General features: G+C 48.7%; 2 protein-coding genes across 3 annotated transcripts in view; both read right to left on the reverse strand.

Moving 5' to 3' along the window:
- The window catches only part of LOC310712084 (uncharacterized protein), a 142,356-nt gene that overhangs the window by 52,305 nt on the left and 63,703 nt on the right, over positions 1 to 26,348 (reverse strand). The gene's annotated exons all lie outside the window — the stretch shown is intronic.
- Positions 2,388 to 26,348, reverse strand: part of EPHA2 (EPH receptor A2) — a 33,932-nt gene continuing 9,971 nt past the window's right edge. The window contains exons 2-17 of one of the 2 annotated variants that reach the window (XM_083514629.1): positions 25,070 to 25,137; positions 22,996 to 23,656; positions 13,185 to 13,340; positions 12,391 to 12,723; positions 11,249 to 11,373; positions 10,960 to 11,119; positions 10,656 to 10,758; positions 9,618 to 9,673; positions 8,589 to 8,714; positions 8,186 to 8,368; positions 7,950 to 8,011; positions 6,906 to 7,115; positions 6,132 to 6,281; positions 4,683 to 4,876; positions 4,290 to 4,445; positions 2,388 to 3,569 (exon numbers count right to left, since the gene is read on the reverse strand). In XM_083514629.1, the coding sequence (XP_083370755.1) occupies positions 3,464 to 3,569; positions 4,290 to 4,445; positions 4,683 to 4,876; positions 6,132 to 6,281; positions 6,906 to 7,115; positions 7,950 to 8,011; positions 8,186 to 8,368; positions 8,589 to 8,714; positions 9,618 to 9,673; positions 10,656 to 10,758; positions 10,960 to 11,119; positions 11,249 to 11,373; positions 12,391 to 12,723; positions 13,185 to 13,340; positions 22,996 to 23,656; positions 25,070 to 25,137 (2,849 nt within the window). In that variant the 3' untranslated portion in view covers positions 2,388 to 3,463. The remainder of the gene's footprint in view (positions 3,570 to 4,289; positions 4,446 to 4,682; positions 4,877 to 6,131; positions 6,282 to 6,905; positions 7,116 to 7,949; positions 8,012 to 8,185; positions 8,369 to 8,588; positions 8,715 to 9,617; positions 9,674 to 10,655; positions 10,759 to 10,959; positions 11,120 to 11,248; positions 11,374 to 12,390; positions 12,724 to 13,184; positions 13,341 to 22,995; positions 23,657 to 25,069; positions 25,138 to 26,348) is intronic. The other variant, XM_083514630.1, reaches the window with a different exon arrangement.

Raw genomic sequence — 26,348 nt, forward strand, 5'->3', positions numbered from 1 at the left:
GATTGTAGCAGGGGGAGCGGAGGAGAGAAACCAGGCAGAGCTCAGCTATTCTCATGTCAAAGCCTAATATGTCGGAGAGAAGCTCCTAACCATGCCAGCTTTCGCATGCGTAGATTCTTTTTAAAACTATTTTGTTTCCCACACCCAGCTGCAGACCCAGGAGGTGCTATCCCACTCTGGGCATTGACGTTTGTTCCTGGACAGCAGTAGCTCCGCAGCAGAGGATCTCATCTGCCTTGCATGCAGAAGACCACAGGCTCAGTCCCCAGCGAAGCGTAGTGGTTCCCTCATGGCGAGAAGCAAAGCTACAGGGAACCAGGCAGAGGGCCTTCTCGGTGGTGGCACCCACCCTGTGGAACGCCCTCCCACCAGATGTCAAAGCGATAACTACCTGACATTCAGAAGACATCTGAAGGCAGCCCTGTTCAGGGAAGTCTTTAATGTGTGATATTTTAGTGTATTTTTGGTTTCTGTGGAAGCTGCCCAGAGTGGCTGGGGAAAGCCAGCCAGATGGGCGGGGTACAAATAATAAATTATTTATTTATTTATTATTATTATTATTATTATTATTATTATTATTGAGACTCCTGTCTGAAATGCTGGAAAACAGCTGCTGGTTAGCAGAAGGCAGATTCCAAAGTACGACTCTTTGGAAAGAGAGTTAAGAGGGCTGCTTTACTCAGAGGAAGGCTGCCTGTGAACGCAGAACTTTCGTTCATTGTTGCTAATAGCCATAAAGTTAAAGGGACCCCTGACCATTAGGTCCAGTCGTGGCCGGCTCTGGGGTTGCGGCGCTCATCTTGGTTTATTGCCCGAGGGAGCCGGCATACAGCTTCCGGGTCACGTGGCCAGCATGACTAAGCCGCTTCTGGCGAACCAGAGCAGCGCACGGAAACGCTGTTTACCTTCCCGCTGGCGCGGTACCTATTTATCTACTTGCACTTTGACGTGCTTTCGAACTGCTAGGTTGGCAGGAGCAGGGACCGAGCAACGGGAGCTCACCCCGTTGCGGGGATTCGAACCGCTGACCTTCTGAGCGGCAAGCTCTAGGCTCTGTGGTTTAACCCACAGCGCCACCCGCATCCCTCGCTAATAGCCATAGGCAGACCCTTTTCTTTCTCCTCCCTGCATTTTTCCTAAGGGAGTGACTGCAGCCACCTCTTATGACAGCAATTTCCAATAAAGTTAATCTTGCATCATTGGAAGAAGTCCTCTTTTTTTGGCTTTGCCTGGCTCTCCTGCCACTCCTTTTCACTGGATGGTCATCAATGCGGGGCGTGCGAGAGAGAGAGAGAGACGCCTCTTCCTACCTGCTTTCCACAGAAAGAGGGAAATTATTACCATGATGACTCTACTCCCACCCCTTGCCAACCCCTCACCCCAGAAACCTGTCTGCTCTTGCACTTTGACATATAGGGTGACCCAGTGTTAGAATCAGAGATAGGGAAGCCGGGAGCTAAATGGCACCTTAAGCCTAGATTATGGGAGCAACAACAGAATGTCTAGGCACACTTTTTAAATAACAAGAATACAAAGCTGAAAATGAGTGAACTGCATCTAAAATCTTTAGTTCGTTTTTCACATGGTCTAGTCCCATCTGAAGTCTGCAAAAAACAAAGCCATGTTTCCCCTGTCCACCCCCCTAATACAGTGGTACCTCGGGTTATGTACTTAATTCATTCCAGAGGTCCGTTCTTAACCTGAAACTGTTCTTAACCTGAAGCACCACTTTAGCTAATGGGGCCTCCTGCTGCCGCCGCGCCGCCGGAGCACAATTTCTGTTTTCATCCTGAAGCAAAGTTCTTAACCCGAGGTACTATTTCTGGGTTAGCGGAGTCTGTAACCTGAAGCGTCTGTAACCTGAGGTACCACTGTATTCTTAAGAGGGTCTGGAAGTGGGGAGGCACAAAAAGGTCCTCTTTTCCTTCCACTCTGCTGTTTTAATCTGAAATCCTAGGCGCAATACTGTACCCAGAGCTCAGAAACTGCTCGCGCTAATGAAATTCCCTGTCGCAAAATGCGCCTAGAACAATGGGAGTTTCGAACGCTGGGGTGAGCAGCTGGTGGCAGATTATGGGGTTCACCATGTGTGACCATCTTCTTCTGCAAGAAAGGTTTATTACATTTCCACATCACCTAAATGGACTCGAGAAAGAACCTCAACGCAAGAGGTGGACCTATAACATTCTAGAAGCGGATCGTGAGCCCTAACAGTGAAACTGGCTCTTACATCAGGCCGAAATCCCATCTAGTCGAGCATCTTATTCTCACAATGGCCAACTAGATGCCTTTGGGAAGCCTGTTAGTAACGGTGGCCAACAGCCAGCTCCTTCAAGGGAGTTATGTGCTCACATTTCATTCCATACAATGCAGTTTACACAACAAAACAAGAATAAAAACATTTTATTAAAGCTAGAAATATTCCTGCACACAAGGTAAACATTTTTTTGTTCAAGTTGTGCATGATTACCCTTAACAGCAAAGTCTTGCTTTTTTTAAAAAAAAATCAATAAATATAAAAAAATAAATTAAAAATTGAAGTAATATGGAAGGAGAACAATTGTCAATAAGTCAAGAGTGCATTATAGGAACGGGGAGAAGGGGCAGCAGTTGGAAAAGATGAATAAATAGAGAGCAGGAAACACTGAGATGACTCTGTGGAGAGTCATTTTCGGTCATCCTTGGCACAACCACTTCAAAGCTGAAACTCACAAATGCCAGAGGGGACTCTGCGCAAGGCATTACTCTTGATCCAACCACGTTTGGCTTATTAAAAAGGAAGAACAAAGGAAGAGCCCATCTGTGACTGAACAGAGCAACTGTTCAGCGTCCAAAAAACGTTCAACGATGTTGCTGTGGCATGAGAAAACTCTCCCACCTCCCAAAATCCACAGAGTCTTAACCAGTTGAGGTTTGGCTTCCAAACAGGTAAATAAATACGGCATTGGGCCTGCAGGTTTCTTGGAGACAAGATGGCAGAGCTGGCAATGGGATGGACAGCCCTAGGGATGCTTTGGTCTTCTGTGTTGCAGGGCTGTAAACGGAAGGGAGCCAGATGGCAGGAAGGATGGAACCAGGCATCCAGTAGTCCCAGGATCTGTCCAAGCCAGGAGAGAGGAACATGGAATGAAATGTGGCTTTTGGCAGATCTGCTTGGCGACGCACAGTCAGTGTGCGGCACAGCCCAATGCCTCGTCTGAAAACTTCCAGCACCGCAGCGTTACTATTTCCAGCAGTCACGAGGCCAGGCAATAAAACGCAGAGCTATGCTGAGGAAGCACAGTGGAAAAGCAGGCACCCGACTCCTTCTTTGGCAGCCGGCATCCTTGGTGAGAGAGGTCTCCTGAATTCTCCACTTCAAGTATGTATCAGGAAGTACAATGGCCCAATGGTTCTTGGCCCGGCCACCGGGTAGCTGAAGTTAGGCAAGCAAGCTGCCAATACAGAGCAGGATCTGTCCACCTTAGATCGGAATGCCAATGGTGCTAACCTGTTCCTTCAGCCCCATGAGGCTGTAGGCAATGCGCTTTTGGTGTCCTGGCAGACGTACCCCAATTTTCTTGATGTCCCTGGGAAGGGGAAGAAAACAGATGTGACCAGGTTAGTGGGAAATATTGTGAAATCCGGAGTGTATTCCTTTAACTCCCACCAGCATAACTTGACATTCAGTAGCTCCATCTTTCTTGCAGAGGTATCATTTAAAAAAGAAACCGAGGTCGATATTGAAGCCACAGCTTCAATATCACACAAAGGTTCCCAGCAATCCCCGGGCTGAGAAGGTGTGGACTCCCCTTGCCATGATCCAAGGAGGCTGGGCACCCGTCTGCTTTTAACGAGCCACTCCTCGTTTTCCCGGCCTCATAAAGTGGCTTAATTATAGGGTGCAGGCTTGAATCAGCCTCTCCCAAGAGAGAGGGGAGAACAACAAGAGGCAGCAACAACAAGATGCGTAAGCCCCGACACAGTGGAAAGGTGAATTTATGAATCCTACAGGATTCTAACAGTGAAGTCATGTGACAAAAGAAGGGAGCTCTCTCCTCTCTGGAAATCAAAGCAGTAAACAGCCTCATTCTCTACTGTGAACTGGGAAGGGGTCAAATGGACCACGATGTTCACAGCCAGCTGAGTTGGCTTTTCACAGAGGACCCGAAACTCCAGCTACCTCCTCTCTCAGGAGGGGAACAAAGGCTTGAGAAGAAAGACCATGAGAAAAAACAACAACAGGAGAAGCATTCTCAGCAGGCATGGGGGTGAAAAACTGGAGGAAGAGTGGAAGTTGCCACACTCACTCATTGGTCATCTGCACCACCTTCTCAATGACATTGTACCCAGCGGCCACGAAGTGCTCTGTATATTGGTGCATTTTGATGGATTCCAGCCACTCGGCCACAGTTCGGAAAGGGATCCCTTCTGAGCCACTGGTGCTGGGTAGGCGAATGGAGATCCTTCAAAGACAAAAAAAGGGGACCCCGGCTCTTTAAAGTTCGGTCTAAGGGAGCCCAAGTGGATGGAGAGAATTCTTGGGAGGCTTATGGGCTGGGAATTTCCCCCCCTTCCTGGCACTGTTCTTACATGCTTCCGTCTCAAAGGACTGGAGAGGGGAAGGGGATGTTCGGAGACCACAGTTCCCAAACCATATCTAGGGATTCTGAGAGCAGGAGGCCCAGGAGAGAGGAACGTACCGAGGGTCAAACTCAGCCAAAGTCTTGAGTGACTCAGGAGCGCGGATGAGCTTGTCCAAGATGCTAACAATATCATTGAATTTGGGTCTGTGACTCCTCTCCTGTTGCCAGCACCTCATCATCAGCTGGTAGATGGCAGAAGGGCAGTCCATGGGTGCTGGGAGCCGAAAGCCTTCATTAATTGCTTTCATCACCTGTTTGGGAAGGCAAAGTGAACAACAGTGAAGGGGATTCAGCTTGGAAAGACCACCCCTTTTGTCTTACCATCCTAGCATAAAAACCAGCATCCAAGGCAGGCAGGATTGCAAGCCCACCCCAGGCCTTGCAGACATAAACTTTGAGGAACCCAAGCATAAGCACATTTTTATGTAACTTGAGTCAGAACGGATGGATGGATTCATAGGCGACTGTCTGGGCAAAACTTATGATGCAATTTACATCATAAGACTGAGCCCATGTTGGGGGCAAAGACATTTCCACACACAGCTAGGGTGGGATGTGGAGGGGGGGCGCCTCGTAACATTGCTTCATTAAAAAAAAATGGACCTCAAGACAAAACTCCATTTGCATTCTGGAACTGGGACTGTATCTCCTAGATTCAGGTAGGTAGCCATGTTGGTCTGATGCAGTCGAAATATATAAAATATATATATAAAAAAATATTGTCCAGTACCACCTTTGCTGCCACATACACCCAGACAACACCATCACTGGACCCAACAACATCAAACATACCATCTCAGGCCTATTTAATTGCTCATCTTCTAACATTGTGTATGCCATAAAATATCAGCAGTGCCCTTCAGCTCTCTATATTGGACAAACAGGCCAAACCCTACGCCAAAGGATGAATAGACATAAATCTGACATCAGGAATCGCAAGACAGAGAAGCCAGTAGGAGATCTCTTCAATCTCCCAGGACATTCAATCTCCTGGGATCTCAAAGCAGCTGTCTTATTACAAAAGAATTTCAGAAACAGACTTGAAAGAGAAGTTGCTGAATTACAACTTATCACTAAACTGAAAACTATGGAGAGACCTGGTCTTAATAGAGATATTGGATTTCTACCTCATTACATATGCTAATCACCTGCATACTATCCCTTGCTTTTTCCTGTAGGACTAATTGTAGTCGTTAACACTCGTCAACAAAAAAACCCCCCACCCTCCCACTATATAAGGGTCTGGTGACTTCTGTTTCAGTGTATCTGAAGACGTGTGCATGCACAAGAAAGCTTATACCAAGAACAAACTTAGTTGGTCTCTAAGGTGCTACTGGACATTTTTTTAATTTTTTTTATATATTTCAACTGTATCTCCTAGAACTAGCTTTCTGCTCCATTAGCCAGAAAACTCCAAACACAAGGGATCCAACAGCAATCTGGTCACCAGTAGGGACATCACTTGCCCCTTAGTTAGCACCCACACAAGGACATCCAATAGCTTACCTCGTGGTTGGAGAGCTCCCAGTAAGGCCGTTCACCATAGGACATTACCTCCCACATCACTATTCCATAGCTCCAGACATCACTAGCCGAGGTGAACTTGCGATGAGAGATAGCCTCCGGTGCCGTCCACCGGATCGGGATTTTCCCACCCTGCAAGGGACAAGCACACCGAAACCCTCAGAACCTCTGACTCCCAAGGCGCTCACTGATTTGGGGGAGAAAACACTTTCTAATTCCCAGGCTCTCTAAATGTGTGCTTTCCTCCGTTCAGGCAACTTCTGATGTTCCTGATAGAAAAGCAAGGTCTCGTGTTTTAGCAAAGTGGCAGATGTTGATGACTAGAAGTCAAATCCTTCCGGAACCAGGGCAGAGACCTTAGCCAGCAGCTATCTTAGGAGTCATGGGAAACAAGCATTCCTTCCTTCCTTCCTTCCTTCCTTCCTCTTCTTTCTTCAGGTGTTCCTAGAGCCTGGGATTAATTCCCACTGGCTCCCTATTATACTGAGCAGTAAAGCAAACTTCCTGCTACTGGTCACACGCATTCCATTGATCATCCGCTGCCAGCAAGTTAGAAGTTCCTTCCTCCCATTTGGACCCCCTATAACCACACCTTTCTGGCTTCCCTATTTCTTCCTCCTATACTATGGGCAGCTCCTCCAGATGCCAGCCCTGGCTCTCATATTGCATCCCCTTTCCCACCCGTTGCAGCTTCCTTGGCAATGGTGGGACAGAACCGTAATGTAACATGACGGGGCAGCAGCCGTTATCACTCACACTTGTAGTGTAGGTGGCATCAGGGTCATCCTCCAGGACACGGGAGAGACCAAAGTCGGAGACTTTGCAGACGAGCTGGCTGTCGACAAGGATGTTGCGGGCAGCCAAATCCCGGTGGACATAATTCATGCTGGCCAAGTACTTCATACCAGAGGCAATACCCCGCAACATGCCCACCAGCTGTATAACACAGAATTCCCCATCTTTTTCCTGTTGAGGCAAAAAGGGAAGGATTTAGGACCTACACGAAATTAAAAGATGCCTGCTTCTTGGGAGAAAAGCAATGACAAACCTAGACAGCATCTTAAAAAGAAGAGAAATCACCTTGCCAACAAAGGTCCGTATAGTAAAAGCTATGGTTTTCCCAGTAGTGATGTATGGAAGTGAGAGTTGGACCATAAAGAAGGCTAATGGCTGAAGAATTGATACTTTTGAATTATGGTGCTGGAGGAGACTCTTGAGAGTCCCATGGGCTGCAAGAAGATCAAACCTCTCCATTCTTAAGGAAATCAGCCCTGAGTGCTCACTGGAAGGACAGATCCTGAAACTGAGGCTCCAATACTTTGGCCACCTCATGAGAAGAGAAGACTCCCTGGAAAAGACCCTGATGTTGGGAAAGATGGAGGGGACAAAGAGAAGGGGATGACAGAGGACGAGGTGGTTGGACAGTGTTCTCGAAGCTACAAACATGAGTCTGACCAAACTGTGGGAGGCAGTGGAAGACAGGAGTGCCTGGTGTGCTCTGGTCCATGGAGTCACGAAGAGTCGGACACGACTAAACGACTAAATAACATGCAAGCTAAATGCTAGTTTCTTAAGCAGAAGCTTTATTCCTTTTGACTTAAAATATGTACATGCTGCCTTTAAGAATAAAGGCTCTTTCAGTTCATAAAAACCTGCTTTAGTGCTTCCTGTAATGGGCATCTGGCTGGCCACATTGCAAACAGGATGCTGACTAGATGGGCCACTGGCCTGATCCAACAGGCTCTTCTTACTCACAGTATACATGAGAAGGAGGCCAGCGATGAACAGAATACGACTTACCCGCAGGAATTTATCAAGGGCACCATTCTCCATGTACTCTGTGATGATCATGAACGGCTTATCTGGAAAGAGAAAGAGAGAGAGAATTGGCTTATGAGAGCCAAGTAGATTCCAAACTCTGATGCAGTTGCCCAGGAGTCTGGTGTCTTGGAACTGGCCCTGCAGAAAGAGGTAGCTTGGAACAGGAACCCAGTAACAGCCACCCAGGTCCTTAAATCCTATCTAGGGGTTCTTACATTTGGAGACAACTCCCTCTAGGCGGATGATGTTGTGGTGGTTAAACTGGCCCATGATGCTCGCCTCGCTCAGGAAGTCAATGCGTTGCTTCTCCGTGTAGCCAGATTTCAACGTCTTGATGGCCACTGGGATCTCCTTCTTGCTGTTCTTCAGCGTTCCCTTGTAGACTTCCCCAAACTCACCTGGCAAAAAAAGAAAAACGTGGAAGTGTTTAATATTCTTTTCAAATAACTACAGGGCGGATGAGCAGAGGCAGCTTCAACCTGAAGATCGAAGTCAGCATTACCAGTTCCCTTTCTGAAAGCTCCTTCTGAAACTAGCTTTGACTACATGGGAGAAGAGACATGCTCTCCACCTCCATCAGCCAACTGCATTGTGCAAGATAGATGGAAGGCACCCTACCTGCCCCTATGACTTTCTGCCGGGAGATGCACGAAGGATGAATCTCAGTTGTGAACTTCAGGACTGCCTGATTGGGGTCTTCATAGGTGTGGGGATCCACATACGTCTTCAGGGGCTTGAGCTGGTCTGTGGGGCGAAGAGGAACAACACAGTTAAGGGGAGCTCTTGGCAGAGGCTGTTATAAAGCAGTTCCATGCCTAAACTCTCTGCTTTTCAAGTGTTGCCCACTGCCAAGTTAGTCTATGATCCGGCCATGGAGCAGAGAAAAAGACGGCCAGTTCAGTCACAGCCTGCTAGGATGATTTTCAGTCGAACACTTAATTTGCAAGATGGGTGAGGTGAGAAGCAGGCAAGAAATTCTGGGTTAAATTCAAAAGCACAATGAAACTAGCTACTCATCTCAAACCCTGCCACCAATACTCTTCTTCCCCTCCCTCCATTTCTTAACTTACTATCAGTTTGAGTCCGCTTTTGTGAATATCAGGGATTCTTCCACTCTTTAGATTAAGGTGTATGGTAGGATTTGCTCCCTACTTAAATATTTAATTTTTTCTGTCTAAAACAGAAGAACTTTATTACACTGTGTGTAATAAAGTAAGCCACCTTTGCTGATGTGCTTCTCAAGAATCTTAATGTAAAAATCCTTTATTTGCCTCTAAAAATTACTGGGTTGCCTGTCTGGCATTTAAGAGGTCTTTTAGGATTTCCAGCCGAGAATAAAATTCAGTATCGGTTGTCAGGAGTTTTATTTAGGCAGGAACAGAGGCAAACACGTATTCCTAAATGTACACATGTTATAACTCTAGCAAAAGACCCCAAACCTCTTGTTGGTTTGTGTGTGTGTGAATACATGTGAGTGCTGGACATGCATGTGGGTTCAGACACAGCAAATGCGCCCCTTTAACAATAAATGCTCTCTCTTGAGGTCTAAACAGCTTGTAAATTTTTTGCCCTTTTCTGTCCTGTATGATGTTTCAGATCCAGCAAATTCCACCTCCTGCACTGATGTGGCCAGTGACCATTACTCACCAGACTTGGAGAAATAAACATCCTCTGGTGTTTGCCGGGCCCTTGAGTTCCTTTTCCTAAATGACAACAATAAGGGTTTTCTTGAGTGATCCTGTGAGGCAATCCTATCCGTACCTTCTCCCACAGAATACCTTATCCACTAGACACAGACCTCCTTGCATCAAACTTTGTAACCTCTGTCCCATTTCTTCTCAAAGACCTTTTAACTTATTAAAAATAATTTTTGGGTCAGTCCTTTCCACTGATTTCTGGGAAATATGCTTTCTCAAGTCAGGTTCTTTGATCAAGCCTCACCCCCTAAGGTTCTGCCCTCCCAAATTTTGGCATGTTGCACCAATGTAATGGACGTGCAAGCAGGCCTACGAATGCAAAAGTGCAAATTCATGGCTTAAAAATACAAATCCCAGAGGAGAGAGCACATGGGGCTGGTGTAAGGACACCATGACTCAGCAGCATGTTTCTCTCCCTCTTTCACTTTTGATGGTTTATCTTAAAGAGTTTAAAAACACAAACAGGAATAAACCAGGAGGGGAATCTCCAAAGCCTAGCATGTTCAGCCTGGTTTGACTGTGACATCAGATGGATGCTGATGTTGCTAGACATGGAGTGCGATATTCGCATGTGCTAATGGAAGAGCCATTGGAACCCCCTGCAACAAGTTTTTTTTAACTGCTTCTGAAAAAGGAGACCCCCCCAAAAAGGGAAAGGCCAGACAGTTTGCTATCTGGCAAAAATGCTCACTTGCTGCAAACCATTTCTCTGAAAACTGAAGGCACTTGGGAGAAGTCTACACTCATTCCACTTTTGCCTCTGGAAAAATAGATTATGGTATCATTTAAAAAAAACAAAAACAACAAAACCAACCCTGCAAAGCCTGCTAGACTGGAGGTAACAGGTTGCCGTAAGTTGCCTGTTTGCACCCCGTGGGAAGCAAAGGAGCAGTCGGCATCCAGCTCTCCTAAAAGCCATTGTTGCCCCGCTGCCTTAAACAAACAGAATAATACTACTACTACTAATAATAATAATAATAGCACATGCCTTCGGCGAATGAGCACGACAATCAGCGCCACCACTGCGACCGTGACAACAAAGCCAGCAATAGAACCCCCAATAACTGCAGTGGTATTCGTGCCGTCAGAGCCTGTGGGGTGCAGAGAAGAAAAAGGTGGTGGTTAGGAAAACATTGCTATACGAAAACAGATTGTGTGTCTGTGTGTGTGTGTGTGTGTTCATCCTCTTCTGGTGACTTTGCTCCAGTCCTCGTCCCCCCCCCCCCCCGCCCCCAAATTTACTTTCCCTGCTTCGGCATTAACTAGAGGAGCTCTGCCTCCCCAAAACTCACGTTCATCAAGCGTCTCGAACTCGTGCTCCATGCTGTTGGTTCCCTGACCCTCCTGGGTCAGCGCTTGGACGCTCACCAAGTACTTGGTCCCAGGGGTGAGCTTCGGGAGGGTCACAGAGCTCCCTTCGCAGCGCAGTACAGAGTAGCTGTTCTCATCTTTCTGCAAGGAAAGGAACACACAAAAACTCGCATGGCTCAGTTTCTCCCCGTGAAATGGGCTGGGGGATTGGGGGGAGGGGGAGCGTTGCTCAAGGTTAACAGCAAAGAAGTGCCAAGGAGAGACAGATACCTTCTTCTTGTAGGTGACCTGGTACTTCCAGACATGGCTTTGCTGCCGGGGTGGGACAGTCCAGGACAGACTTAGGCTGGTTGTGGTGCGGCCATCCATGGTCACTGAGGTCACTCGGGGAGGTTCTGAGCATGGAGAAGGAGGAGAAAGTCTGGCATGCTGCAGTGGATTGCACCCTCCCCAGCCAAAACCATTTGCCCTAGTCACCAGCCAGCCAGTAGCCCCAGATCCATATAGAATTTGCAAACTCATCTGTAATGAGGCATCTTACGACTTTGAGAGTTTGTTCAAATTAGATTTGCAGATCTGATGAATACCCAGGTCCAAAATAAAGTCCAACAAACCACAAGACCCCACTCTGCACAGCTGCCTTCATAACAAGGGTGTGGCCAAGTGCTTAAGGCAAATGACACGAATTAGCATATGCTAATCTATACATATAGTTTCAAATTTAGACAGGCTATTGTGTGTGTGGTTGTGTTTAGCTTTTACTAACAGGGCTTAAGCTCTGAGCTAAAACTATTTTCTGGATGCAGTACACTCTATGGACTGGGCCCTCTGCACTGCTTGCAACCTCTTGGCTGCTTTATGCGCATATTAAAACTAAAACTAAACTTGCTCAACAACTGAACACTGCTACCTTTATCTAAAACACACACAGCTGTCTCCTCCTCTGTCCCATCCAGCTATCCAAAGAGCCTCTGGGCAAATTTGGATGGTGCATTGGGCTCTGCAGGATCCTGTAAGGCGGTGTGGGGTTTTTTTTTGTTTTTTTTTTTTGGTAAAACGAAGCTTTAAAAGGGAGTGGTGGTTGGGAAACCCAACACAAAACAGCCAGGGCTCAGCTCTTCCGGGAAATCCCTAGTCCCGTCCTTAGCATCCAAGAAGTTTCTTTGCTGTGGTTGCCGTGTGAGAAAAGGACACGTTCAAGAACCAGGGAATGCCCCTTGTGCAGTGGCATGGATCGCAAGAGCAGCCATCTTGGATCAGAACACATTTTGCCCCAACAGCACTCGCCCTATGCTTCCAGAAAGCAGCGTCGGAAGGCAACAGCTCTCAGGACGATACTTGTGCAGGCCAATGGCACCTCAGAGTGCACATCTGCATTGTTTTCACTTGGCTGTGACGTTGCGCCCCCTTACCAGTCTGGTTGACGCTGATGCTGGTGACGCCGTAGCTGCGCCGTGGGCTAAAGGAGGACACTCCGTTCTGGGCCTCTACCGTGAAGGTGTAGTTAACGTGTGGCTCCAAATCACTGACGGTCAGGGAAGTGCCGGCCACGTTGTGAGGGTTTTCCGAATACCGGAGTGTGGTGTCGCAGGGCCGGCACTCTCCCGACTCCGGCCAGCACTGCTCACACGACACGCTGTAGGTGATGTCCTTGCGGCCACCTGTGTCCCGGGGCGAGGACCAGCGCAGTTGAACCTTGGCGCCCAAGCCTATGGCTGTGACCCCATGGGGAGCAGAAGGGGGTCCTGTGAATGGAGAAGAAAAAAAAAGGGGCCTAATGAAAAAAATGAACAGGTCTCTTTGATGCAGGGCAGAGGACCACTCCCCAGTTAGCCCAGCAACTCCTAGGCTTTCACTTCCAACTTTTGGCTCTTTTCTCTGGTACTATCCTCCGTCCCTCTCTCCTCGCTCTGGCCTTCTCTCCATCTCAGGTATCTATCCCACCCCTCACCAAATATTGTCCACAGGGACTCTCGCATCGCCCAGGAGCGAGTCTGCTGCTTTTGTCGCTTCCTGCCTTCCCTCCTGTGACTGACACAAACTGAGTAAAACAGCAGTAGCTTATCCAAGGCTGCTTGGTTTCATTAAATACTTGCAAACTGCCTCTGGACACTGATGAACCTCCGAGCGGATAGCCGTCAACGCAGCAAGCCTTTTTCATTTCCTGGGACACGGGGCAATCGTACCGCTTAGATCTCCCACTTACTTGTGCATGGCAGGGAAACAGGATCAGTCAAAGCCCGAAAATAGCCTTCCTCGCAAGGGCACGAGGTGGAACCTTCGGAAGACGGCAGAGTGTGCAAGGGACATTTTGAGCAGGCGTTGTTGGAGATGTCCTCTTTGAAAAACCCAGGTGAGCAAGCTGCAAAGAAGAGAAAAGAAGGGCTGGGTTAGTTCTCCCGGGGATCCTAACCACAGCCCATGGCAGACAATGTATGGAGAGATGACTTTTATCGGAAAGACCCGAGTTCAAATCAAACCACAAAGTCACCGTTCGATCTCAGTTCCCCATGTGTTCAATGGGAATGATAGTTCCACCAGAACTTAAGAAAAAGGTAAATCCAAAGATCATTAACCACTTTAGTTTTCAAAGAATACTTGGCAAGGGAGGAGAGATGCACTCAGGTCCTTTTAATCTGTTCAGTGGAAATGAAAACACACTCCAAGCTGACGTGTGCATCCATTGGGGCACCTCTACTGCTGCTGCTTCTTCAGTTTTCCAGTGTGCCTCGTGACTGCGCATGCATCATGGTGAACGCACATTACAGGGGAGGGTGGAAGGACGTGCAGAGGAAAGCCCCAGCCTACCTAGGCCAATGCCTGAGACGAGCAACTCTTACTTATTTCCTGCATGAGTAAACTCTTCCATAGGAACTCAGTTTGCTCCTCAAAATCCCCCTGGGATCGCGTCACTTCCTTGAGGGATCTACAAAGGAAGAGCTCTTTGGAAGCCTCCGGTTCCCGTTTGGAAAGCACTCAATGCCTTAAGTCAGCAGCTGGCATGAGGACTCCTTTCTTGCAAGCAACAGCCCCCTATGGGCACTTCTACCAGGATCGCACCAATCCAGCGGCCCTTAGGCAGAGACTCCATTCCATTCAATGCAGAGAAACTATTTTTCAAAAGACAGCCTACTCAAAAACCTTCCTGGGAACCAGACAGTGGTAGAAGCATCTTTGTGCCTGGAGAAAATGCCATGGTCTTCCCAATGGAACTCTGTACCATCCTGTCTGGTCACAGCAGCCCCTGATGCCAAGAGATAATGTCCCAGGCTGGGCTGGAGTGGGGAAAATCCTTTCCCGAATCTGATGGGCTCCAGAACAGAAGCCACAAAATACCATTTTGTTAACTGTTCCCCCTGAACATAGCAAATCTTAGCTATTTGAAATGCTTTTCTGCATTTTCAAACTTCTGCTTTCAAAAGTTTCAAATGGAACTTTACTTGCATTCAAGAGATTGCTGTTTTTTTTAAAAAAAGAAACACACACGCACGTACACACACCCACTCACACACACACACACACACCCAGGTTGTTAAATGGAAAAGAGGGTCTTGTTCTTGAAAGCTGCCTCTCCAGAAACAGCATCCCCAGTCTTAACCTCTTTCAATATCTTGTGTGTGTGGTCTGTGATCTCTGTTTGCTTAGAAACAAAAGTGCTACCTGTAAAACTGTCATGCTACCAAAGGCAGGAGGCCTTCACTACCTCTTTCCTGACCATTCACTCCTAGTTCAGACCCTATTGGTGCGTGCGTGAAACGAGGACCTCTTTTGCCTCAATGCTTACATTGAATTGTATTTCATAGAATCATAGAACTGGAAGGGACCCTAAGGGTCATCTAGTCCAACCCCCTGCAATGCAAGGGATCTCAACTAAAGCATCAATGACAGATGGCCACCCAACCTCTGCTTAAGAGCCTCCAAGGAAGGAGAGGTCACCACCACGCGGCAGCTAAAAAAGCCAATGCAATTCTGGGCTGCATCAATAGGAGTATAGCATCTAAATCAAGGGAAGTAATAGTGCCACTGTATTCTGCTCTGGTCAGACCTCACCTGGAGTACTGTGTCCAGTTCTGGGCACCACAATTCAAGAAGGACACTGACAAACTGGAACGTGTCCAGAGGAGGGCAACCAAAATGGTCAAAGGCCTGGAAACGATGCCTTATGAGGAACGGCTAAGGGAGCTGGGCATGTTTAGCCTGGAGAAGAGGAGGTTAAGGGGTGATATGATAGCCATGTTCAAATATATAAAAGGATGTCACATAGAGGAGGGAGAAAGGTTGTTTTCTGCTGCTCCAGAGAAGCGGACACGGAGCAATGGAGCCAAACTACAAGAAAGAAGATTCCACCTAAACATTAGGAAGAACTTCCTGACAGTAAGAGCTGTTTGACAGTGGAATTTGCTGTCAAGGAGTGTGGTGGAGTCTCCTACTTTGGAGGTCTTTAAGCAGAGGCTTGACAACCATATGTCAGGAGTGCTCTGATGGTGTTTCCTGCTTGGCAGGGGGTTGGAGTCGATGGCCCTTGTGGTCTCTTCCAACTCTAGGATTCTATGATTCTATTCTATGATTCTATGATTCTATTCTATGATTCTATGATTCTATTCTATGATTCTACCTCTCGTGGGAGTCTGTTACACTAGCAAACAACTCTTAACTGCCAGAAAGTTCTTCCCGGTGTTTAGTCAGAATCTCCTTTCTTGTAACTTGAAGCCCTTGGTTCAAATCCTACCCTCCAGGGCAGATGAAAAGAAGCTTGCTCCATCTTCCATGTGACAGCCCCTTAGATCTTTGAAGATGGCTATCCTATCTCTTCCCGCTCTCCTCTTTTACAGGAGAAAAAGCGCCTTCAATCGTTCCTCATAAGGCTTGGTTTCCAAACCCTTGATCATCCTTGGTTGCCGTCCTCTGCGCATTTTCCAGCTTGTCAATTATGATTCGTAAATTGTGGGGCTCAAAACTGGACACAAAACTCCAGGTGTGGCCTGACCAATGCATAGAACTCTAGCCCAATGGTTGCCATTCATTTGATTTTGAATTGATTTTAGAATGAATTTCAATTAATTGATTGTGATTTTATGTAAACTGTGTTACTTTCATTGTTGTTAGCTGCTCTGAGGCCGGCTTCGGCTGGGGAGGGCGGGATATACGGTAAATAAAATTTTATTTTAATTTTAATAATAATAATAATAATTTATTATTTATACCCTGCCCATCTGGCTGGGTTTCCCCAGCCACTCTGGGTGGCTTCCAACTGAATATTAAAAACAATACAGCATCAGACATTAAAAACTTCCCTAAACAGGGAACAGTTGTCTTTTAAAAGTAAAATAGTTGTTTATTGTCTTGACAGAATAGAGCGGGGTTATGACTTCCCTTGATCAAGACACTAGCTTTTTTTGGGGGGGGGTGTCAAACTGTAAGAGGCATATTTCCAGCAAAGACCCACCAGGGTCCAAGATGACCCACAAACAGGATGGCCTGACACAGCCTCCCACACTCCTCTTTGCCACAGCAGGGTGCAATCAGGGGTGCAGAGAGAGAGAGGGCAAGTTGTTCCTTTCCCTCCATTTTGAATTTGGCAGCTGGCATCATGTTAAACCTGAATGCTGGGGGTTTTTTTGGTCCTCCCGCAGAGGAGAGAGAGAGAGATAGAAGCTTTACTTAAGCGATATTTAGAATCATAGAATCATAGAGTTGGAAGAGACCACAAGGGCCATCGAGTCCAACCCCCAGTTAAGCCCAGCTGGCTTGGACTTGTGGAGTGTGCCAGGAGGCAGCAAATGTTTGGGCTGGAAAGGACCGAGAATGCTCCCCCCCCCCACTCCACAGATGCCATCTGAAGGAGTCTAGAACACATTTCTAGTTTGAGCGGTTAAATGCCCACAAAAGATAAGCGCAGCCACCCTTGGCTGAGACTCGCTTCCGTGTGCAATTATTGGGCATGTCGAGGCTCTCCCTGGGACTTCCAGAGGCAGGTGTGCTGGCAGCTGCTTCCCCAGTACGAAGTATTAACAGGGAGTGGTGGCTGGGGGGGGGGGAGAGAGGATGTTGCCCACCAGGTGTCTGCTGCTGTCCCCCCACCTGGTCTGTTGATCCATCACAGCAGTTCAGAATCCACAGAAGCCCCAAACCACTCCCCCCAGAAGATTTCTGTTTAAGAAACTTGGTTAAGATGGCAACAGCTTCTTGATTAGTTCGGAGTCCTCTAAACAATAGCCCAGAGGGGGCCTTAATGGGACAGCGGCCACCTCAGCATGACTTGTGATCATTTGTACCGTGTTTTCACATTACAGTTTTAAAATCTTAGATAGATCATGGATAGCTCAGTTGGTCAGAGCGTGGTGTTGCAGGTTCGATCCCTGAATGGGACAGCTGCATCTTCTTGCATTGCAAGGGGTCGGACTAGACAATCCTCAGGGTCCCTTTCCAACTCTAAAAAAAAATACAGTGGTACCTCGGGTTACATACGCTTCAGGTTACAGACTCCACTAACCCAGAAATAGTACCTTGGGTTAAGAACTTTGCTTCAGGATGAGAACAGAAATCGTGCTCCAGCGGCAGCAGGAGGCCCCATTAGCTAAAGTGGTGCTTCAGGTTAAGAACAATTTCAGGTTAAGAACGGACCTCCGTAACGAATTAAGTACTTAACCCGAGGTACCACTGTACAACGTTGCTGCAAAAACTAGGCTTGCAACCCATTTAAAAGAGCATGTCAATCAATAGCGTGAATTAAGGCAGTTAAGTTTGCATATGGGTAAAACACAATTGTCCTGGAGCAAAAAGCATGCACTGTTGGGAAAGGATGAATGAATGCACTGTCTCAGAAGAGGCATCAGAGGACGACTCCAAAGAGGGCTCTAAATAAACACGTGTATTAAGGCACCCATTTTTTAAAAAACAAGCAACCAAGCCCTACTGCCTGACCAATCCGGGGGACACCTTTTAAACCCATTCGACGTCACAACCTGACTAATACCATCGATATACAAAAGGGACATCCTGAGAGCTGGACCATTGCATACAAACATAAGAAGCGGAATGTTTGCTGGCAGGTGCCCTGGTGCTTTTTCAATAATTCACCTTCTGAACATGACGCCACTCGGCTGGCCTCGTGCCGTAGGCAAGAGCGCAGAAGCACACAATGCCATGCCAAGGCTCTGGCGGGCGGGCAGTTGGCCTTTTGAGATATTGTCAGCCTGCCCCCCGAGTTGCCAAGCGAATAGAACCCTCCTTGGCAATCTCTCTTACTTGAAGGCCAGAGCAGGGAGAGAGGCAAAACACACACAGAGAGATGGTGATGGCTGGTGGCAGTACAGAAGCTGCCAGCAGGAGCTAAAAAGGAGTGAAGGGCAGGGGGCTGGAGGGGGGGCCGGGCGGGAATGTGTGCAGGAAGCCAAGAATATCTGTGTTTATTCCTGAAGATAAACTGCCTTTGTTTCCTGCCCATGGGCCTCCCTTTTCACAGAGGCCAGAGGGATGGGAGGTCAGAGTATCTTTACACAAAAGGGCAAATTCCTTTTTCCAATCCCGCCCCCCTCCCGCTGGAGGAAGCGGCGGCTGCAGAATGCGACTGGCCTTGGGAGGGAGACAGCTACAGCCCAATGGCAGAACGTGTGGGCAGGGTGCAGGTGGGGGGTGGCCAAGCCAGCAGAAGTCAATGCCCCCCCTCTCCCACACACCCAATGCAGTTTGCTGCAACCCCCAGGGTCTCCGCCAAGCAGAGACTCTGAAGTCTCCTCCTTGCCCAATACCCGTTGGTGCCAGAAAACTCAAATGCAGCGACACCCGCTTGCCTTACTCTGTACTCTTTGCAACACCTAGCAGGCTGGAGCTATTTCCTCCCAGAAATCCCATGTTTAAAAACCATGTTTAAAAAGCCAGGGCGAGAAAAATAAACACCGCTATTGCAGGAGAGGGATGCGGGTGGCGCTTTGGTTAAACCACAGAGCCTAGGACTTGCCGATCAGAAGGTCGACGGTTCAAATCCCTGCAACGGGGTGAGCTCCCGTTGCTCGGTCCCTGCTCCTGCCAACCTAGCAGTTCAAAAGCATATCAAAGTACAAGTAGATAAATAGGTACCACTCCAGCAGGAAGGTAAACGGTGTTTCCGTGTGCTGCTCTGGTTCGCCAGAAGCGGCTTAGTCATGCTGGCCACATGACCTGGAAGTTGTACGCTGGCTCCCTCGGCCAATAAAGCGAGATGAGCGTTGCAACCCCAGAGTTGGCCACGACTGGACCGAATGGTCAGGGGTCCCTTTACCTTTATTGGAGGAGAAGGGAAGCTTGCCACCCAATCACTAATTCATTTGTGTGACTTGACCCAGTTAAGATGGAATGCCAAGCAGGCCACCATTTAGGGGATTCCCAAGGCCTTCCTATGGCACTAAGGTTTTTTGGAGGGGTTACACCGGTTTCCTTAGCAGGTGAAATTTGAGAGTCGCGTGTGGGTGGTGCCTGAAATCGTGCAGACGCTGATGCCAAGAGATAGCCAGATAAATCTGGAGAGCGCGGCAAGCCATTTAAGCAGCCATGAATCAAGGCTGGAGGAGCAAGGAGACAGCCAGGAGAGCGAGGCGGAGTGGGACAAAGGGACATGTCAGCCCTTGCCATTCACAGCACCAACAGCCAGTCTGGTTTAATGAGGGCGAGTTTATAAGCCAGCGGGGTCCCTACCCAAGCCTCATATACAGATGCACACACACACCCTCTCTCTCAGGGGAAAACAATGCCTCCATTCAGATAGGACAGAGGACCAGTGTCTTTGGAGACACCCCTGCTAAGGGTCCAAGGCTTGGGGCTTAGTTGGGGGGGTGGAAGATGGCTGGGTGCTTGGTCTGCGGGTGATTGCCACATCTCCCCAGATGGATGGGAGAGAAGATGGGAAGCTTCTTCTTCTGCTGCTGCTGCTGTTAAGGATGCTTTGAGCCAGGCTGGAGGCTCATTGGAGGTGGAGATGCCACTGGAGAAGGGAATGGGGGGGGGAGAGGTGGGAAGGTGCTCCCCCTTTCAGAAAGGAGGCCCGGATTAGGAGATCTGGAGGGGGGCTGTGCCATGGCTGGGGGAGCCAACAGGGGAGGGCAGCCTGGAAAAGAGGAGAGGGGCCCACAGAGGAGCAGCTTATCCCATCATGAGAGAGAGCTGGGGTTAGGCAGGTAAGCTTCTGCAAAACGCTCAAGGAATAAATGGCTTAGAAGAAGAAGTTTGGATTTGATATCGCGCTTTATCACTACCCGAAGGAGTCTCAAAGCGGCTAACATTCTCCTCTCCCTTCCTCCCCCACAACAAACACTCTGTGAGGTGAGTGGGGCTGAGAGACTTCAGAGAAGTGTGACTGGCCCAAGGTCACCCAGCAGCTGCATGTGGAGGAGCGGGGAAGCGAACCCGGTTCACCAGATTACGAGTCTATCGCTCTTAACCACTACACCACACTGGCTCTCGAAGGGGGGAAATGGCTCTACGTTTCTCCCCCGCAAGAGACAACTGATGGAGGGAACGTCTTGGGAGGCAGGGATGTAACAAGGAAGATCAAGGCAGAAAGGAGTTAGGGGGAAAAACAACAGCAGTTATTCCTCTCCACCCACCGCCATCACTCTTGGAGCCAAGGCCACCCTTTCTTCTTTTCGATTCCCAGAAGCAGCCCCCCCCCCCAACGGCATCTCCCCTAGCACCAGACAAATGCAGAGGGTGGGACAAAGGCATTGGCTGTCACTGTGGCAACCACTCTGGGTCTGCAAACCAGCACTGTTGGCGGTGGGGGGGGGGGGCAGATGCTGGGTGCCATTGTAGAATGGCAGGGAGGAAAGGAGAGAAATCCTCTATTCTGCTTCCAAATCCAAACCAAGATATCCTACTCCCCGCCCTGCCAGACCAGATAGGAAATCAAACAAGTGTTTCTAGGCAACGCTCTCACCTTTCTTTAAAAGAAAGAAAAAGAAATGATTTGACTTTTGATGAAATCCCGCACGTGGTTGCAGGAGGGTGAGGGGCAGCGCTCCGCATAAGCTCAGAGGCACTGAAACTCCCGACAAGAGGTGGTGATCAACCACAGAGGGAGTGGACACCATGTCCAGTCGTCCACCCCAGCTCCTCCGTCCAGTCCCTCCGCAGCAAGAAAACAATCTCTGGATCTCCAGAGGCCAAGCAGCATCACTCTCAATGGAGATAAGTTGCTCCTTAGCAGCTCTCTGGGCCCCACTGCACCCCATGAGTGGCTAAAAATGGGTAAGAGGGTAAAATCACGCCCCCTTTAAATGCAGGCTTGTTCAGCCATGTCTCCCCTGAGGGGTACATTGCTCTCTCCAGGCATGGAGTCTGTCCACGCCATCGAAAAATTGAATTCCTTCTCGTTGACGTTGGAGAGAGGCCATCTGAAGAAACTGAGCAGCCAGCAGCAGCTCCCTTCCCCATGTTTTGGCTCCCCCTTTGGCCTCCGATATCATGCAGGAGGGAAGTGAGATAACAGCCTCTATCAGGTGAGCCTGATAGTGTGTATGGGGGAGAGAGAAGGCTTGCTCAAGATGCCTGTATTACTCCATAACCTTCAAGGTTCCTTATCTCCTTCTCCCTCTCTCTTTGCAAAACCCAGGCACATTCCTGAAGCAAAGCCTCTTGGCGGCTGCTGCCTCCTCCTGCCCGCCCCCCCCCCACAACTCCCCACCTCCCAACAAGGGGGCTCACTCAGTTGGATTGGTGGGGAACAGAAGAGCAAGACAGGTGTGAGCGGAGGGGACTTGGCTGCTGCTCTCACTTTCTCTATATGGCAGTATAAAAAAGGAGTTTGGTAAAATGGAATCAACCCTGGAAATGTCTATATACAAAGATACATGAGCTTTGACATGAGCTGCCTTGCGAGGCCACTTGCTTCTCTACTGATCCACTCTCCCCTGTTAACCGATTCTCTCCCCATTTTGAATCCCCCGAGCAAAAGGGCAGTGCAGGGGCTACAGCAGTACCGAGAGAGATGGATGGTCCAAGGATCTGCTTTGGCATTAGGTAGATTCTTAGGTTCTTTGTCTAGCAGAGAATGTCCTGATGCACAAAGGCCACTATTCCAGAATTTGGAACTGAGAGCTCTTTTAGGATCAGGGGCTGAGCGGGTGGGGAAGGGGGATCTCTCTCACACACACACGGCAAGAAATGCTGAATGCATAACATTTCTGGCCAGACTGGAGAAGTGTAGAATACTTATCTTCAGCCTTTGTCAATATCAAACTTCACCAAACAAATGGACCAAGGGGTAGCAGCAGTGAAATACTTAGCAAGCAACATTAACACTTTGGCTGAGAAATAGTAATAATCTGCTGGCACCATGCAGACAGGACAAGACAGAACTGCAGAGAAAAGGGAACATTATGGGTTGGCTTCCTGTTAGTCGTCTCCCCACTCCTGTGGCTTGCTATGGCAGATTTGAAGTGGGGGCATGAAAGAAGAAGAGAACAGCCAGCCCACCCCCATAAGAAGCTTGAAGACACATTTTCTGGGGCCCTCATGTGACTAGACAAAGGATTAAAAGTCTGTAATTTCCATGGGCCCCAGTAGAGAGAAACTGCTGGTACCTGACAGATCCAGCACTTCTCAGAGTGGAAGCTGCTTGCTTGCACCTGACCAGAGTCAGATAGCTGGAAAGACTGGGAGCAGGAGGGGCAGAGTCCTTGTGGGTGCTACGCAGGCATAACTGAAGCCCACAACAACAGGTAGGGCCCAGTGTGCCACTAGAGACCACCACCATTGCTCTTGACTGTGCCCCCCGGAAATCAAGTTCCCACCTTGAGGGCAAAGAGGAATAGCAGCAACAGCTGCCTCACATCAGCAGAAGTCATAGAGCCTGCCCTGGACACTTTATGAAATCGCCATTTTTGTTCAGGTGGGCTTTGGGTGACTAGGATGAAGTAGGGGCATTGTGGCATCAATTGCACCCTCCATTCCCTTCGCTGGGCTCTGACAAGTATTGCTTTGTCCGAATGACAACTGGGAAGTTCAGCGACGCAGGAGTAAAACAAGAAGCAAAGCCTAGTTACCTCTGCAACTGTCCCCATCCTTTTCGTAGCCCTCGCGGCAGCGGCATTCGCCAATGGGCACCAGCCACTCCCCGTCCGAGTTGCAATGCATGAACAGGTCCTCGTTGGCTAAGGCATCCTTGACGCACTCGCCCGACACCTTCGCCAAGGCCTGCGAGTCAGCGCCAGCAATGGTCTCGGGGAAGCTGGCCATGTTGCGGAAGACTTTGGGGCATTTCTTGTAATAGATCCGGACAGACAGGAGGGCCACGCAAGCCCCAATGTCCTGGAAGGCCAAGTAGAAGCCCTTTCGGGTGAGGGGCCCCACCGAGCGCACTTCCATGTTGATCTTGACGTTGCGCGTCTCAAAGTCCTCCCGCACCGTGATCTCGTCCGGGGCGATGGTGTCGATCTTGCGGAACTGGCGCTTCTGGAAGTTGATGCCGTAATCCACGTCTGACTCCGCGTAGAAGAGGTTGAAGGTCTCCTTGCACGTGCCGGTGGCGCTGGGGAAGCTGTTGCAGTCTCGGACGGTGAACTTGAGCTCAATGAAGATGCGCTGAGCTTCGCCGCGGTAGATCCAGTTGGTCCTCAGCCAGTTGTCCTGCTCCCCTTCCATCACGTTGCAGACCGAGTAGATGTAGATGAGGGACTCGTTCATGACGTTCTGGAGAAGATCCCACTGGGGGTGGGAAGAAAAAATGGCTGCCGTTAGAGGAAATGCTCCTTCTTGCACAAGTAATAATCTGTGGAAGTGACAGCCACCGGAAACAGCAGCACACCAGGAAAAACAGATTTTGAAACAATAGGTTCAAGCAGAGACTATTTGTGGTTCAAGTGCCAAGCAAATGTAACACCTTCATTCTCAACTATGGCTAATCTGCTGTCCTGGGAAGCTGCTAAGTCAGACACGAAGGCTGCAAATTTCCCCTACTGACTGTTCCAAGCCTCAAATACGCTGAGATGCACCATCAAGGAGCCTTTACAGGGCCTTCTTGGTAGCAGCACCTCATTTATGAAAGGCCCTCTCTAGTGAGGTGCCCCTGCCTCTCTCACAAACATCAAGATAGGCATTTGAAACATTTTGATTCACCCAAGCATTTGATGGCTCAAATATATACTGTTTCTGGCAACCTCGAAATTATTTAGCTATGAGGATATTAGATGGCTTTTATTCATTCAATCATTCGTTTTTAAAATCCTGTTTGCTGTCCTGGGCTCCTATGGGAAGGAGGGATAGAAATTTAATGAATAACTAAATAAAAGTAAATCTTTAAAAGCCACTCATGTTAATCCCGTGTAAATGTTGTTGGAGTGGGGGTTTCTTAACGCAAAGTTTGCTTAGGAATTCTTCTCTTCCTTCCATTTTGCCTCTGCTTTGAATGGAGCATCTGAAGCAGATGTAAGAATTCAATCTACATTTCCCAAGTCATTATACCTGCCGTTTATTTCTCCCAAGACGCCTACCCCTGTTTCCTCCTCCTTTTATATTGTGAGGTAGAATCATAGAATCATAGAATCATAGAATCATAGAATCATAGAGTTGGAATAGACCACAAGGGCCATCGAGTCCAACCCCCTGCCAAGCAGGAAACACCATCAGAGCACTCCTGACATATGGTTGTCAAGCCTCTGCTTAAAGACCTCCAAAGGAGGAGACTCCACCACACTCCTTGGCAGCAAATTCCACTGTCGAACAGCTCTTACTGTCAGGAAGTTCTTCCTAATGTTTAGGTGGAATCTTCTTTCTTGTAGTTTGGATCCATTGCTCCGTGTCCGCTTCTCTGGAGCAGCAGAAAACAACCTTTCTCCCTCCTCTATGTGACATCCTTTTATATATTGGAACATGGCTATCATATCACCCCTTAACCTCCTCTTCTCCAGGCTAAACAGGTAATCAGCAACGCCCAAGCTTCAGTTCCACTAGCAACCCACCACCGTGTGAACAAATCCATTGATGGCCCCACCATCAGGCAGTTTAAGGACAGGGGGAGGACCATTCAAAGGGCAGCATACTCTTGTATTTTGCGGGGAAATGTACCTCGCGCACGAAGCAGTTTCCTTAAAGCAGGAGAAACTCGACAACAAGACTTACCCCCGCGCCGTAAGGATTGGTGAGCCAGCCCAGATCCCCTTGTGCCTTGGCAAAGTCCAGTACGACAACTGAGGAGAAAAGGGATATGAAGAAAAAGACGGTTATCGCATGGAGGACTCTCAACCTCACAGAGAGCTTCATACAGGACCAACTCCTCCCTCCCCCCCCCAATTTTTTTGTTGTTGGGTCCTATAAAATTAGAGTTTGGGAGGGGTATAAACATCCCTGGTTGTGGCATCCCAAAGTACGCACTAAACAGCTGGAGCTTTCCAATGCCAGAGTGGGGTGATTTTGATTTGGACACATAGAGGAGGCGTCTTGTGAGGCTTATGAAGTCCCAGCATGTCCCAGAGAGCACGCCCTGCCACGCTAAGCTATTAAGAAGTAGAAGGAAGAGAGATGGAAGGAGGGGGAAGGTAGCTTTCCCCCTCCAGGGCTCAGAGAACTAAGGTGCTCCCAACTTGCACTGGTGAAACACTTTCAGACCAGAAAACCGAGCCTCCAAATCCTAGCTGTGACTGTTCAGTGGTGACAGGGAGCAACTCTGCCCATGCTCAGGGACACTGTTATTTAATACCACTGGCCATGTCTTTAAAGCCTAAGCCCACAAAAAAAACCCCTTTCCCAAAATAGTGGTACCTCAGGTTACATACACTTCAGGTTACAGACTCCGCTAACCCAGAAATATTACCTCAGGTTAAGAACTTTGCCTCAAGATGAGAACAGAAATCGTGCTCCGGCGGCGCGGCAGCAGGCCCCATTAGCTAAAGTGGTGCTTCAGGTTAAGAACAGTTTCAGGTTATGAACGGACCTCCAGAACGCATTAAGTTCTTAACCTGAGGTACCACTGTAATTCTTAGGAGACCATGGTATGGAACCCCAGGCACTTTGTGAACCTGAAACAGCAAAGAGCTCCTTTCTCGCAGCCAGCTTGGGAGTCTCTGCCCTTCTTTGCGGGGGGAGTTGATGTTAACATCCCCAGAAAGTGGGTGTCAGGCTGCAGGAGGAGCAATTTTGCCCTGCCTCGTTACCCAGATCAGGCCCAGGTGCACATAACTCTGCGCAGTGTCAGCAGGCCAGCTTTGCCGCAGGGCGCTTAAGGAGCCTGAGTCAAGTTGAGTAACACAAAGGGGTTTCTTAATCTCCTGGTTGTGGCTGTGGTGTCCCAACCTGAACAGCTAAGCCACCCACCCAACAGGGCTCCTAGCCTGAGTTTAAGCGGGCTGGGAAGTGGGCAGGGAATGGTCCAGCAGGGATGGATGCTGAAAGCATGCCTTTG

This window comes from Podarcis liolepis, assembly GCF_965112155.1.
Source record: "Podarcis liolepis genome assembly, chromosome: 7".
Taxonomy (NCBI): Eukaryota; Metazoa; Chordata; class Lepidosauria; order Squamata; family Lacertidae; genus Podarcis; species Podarcis liolepis.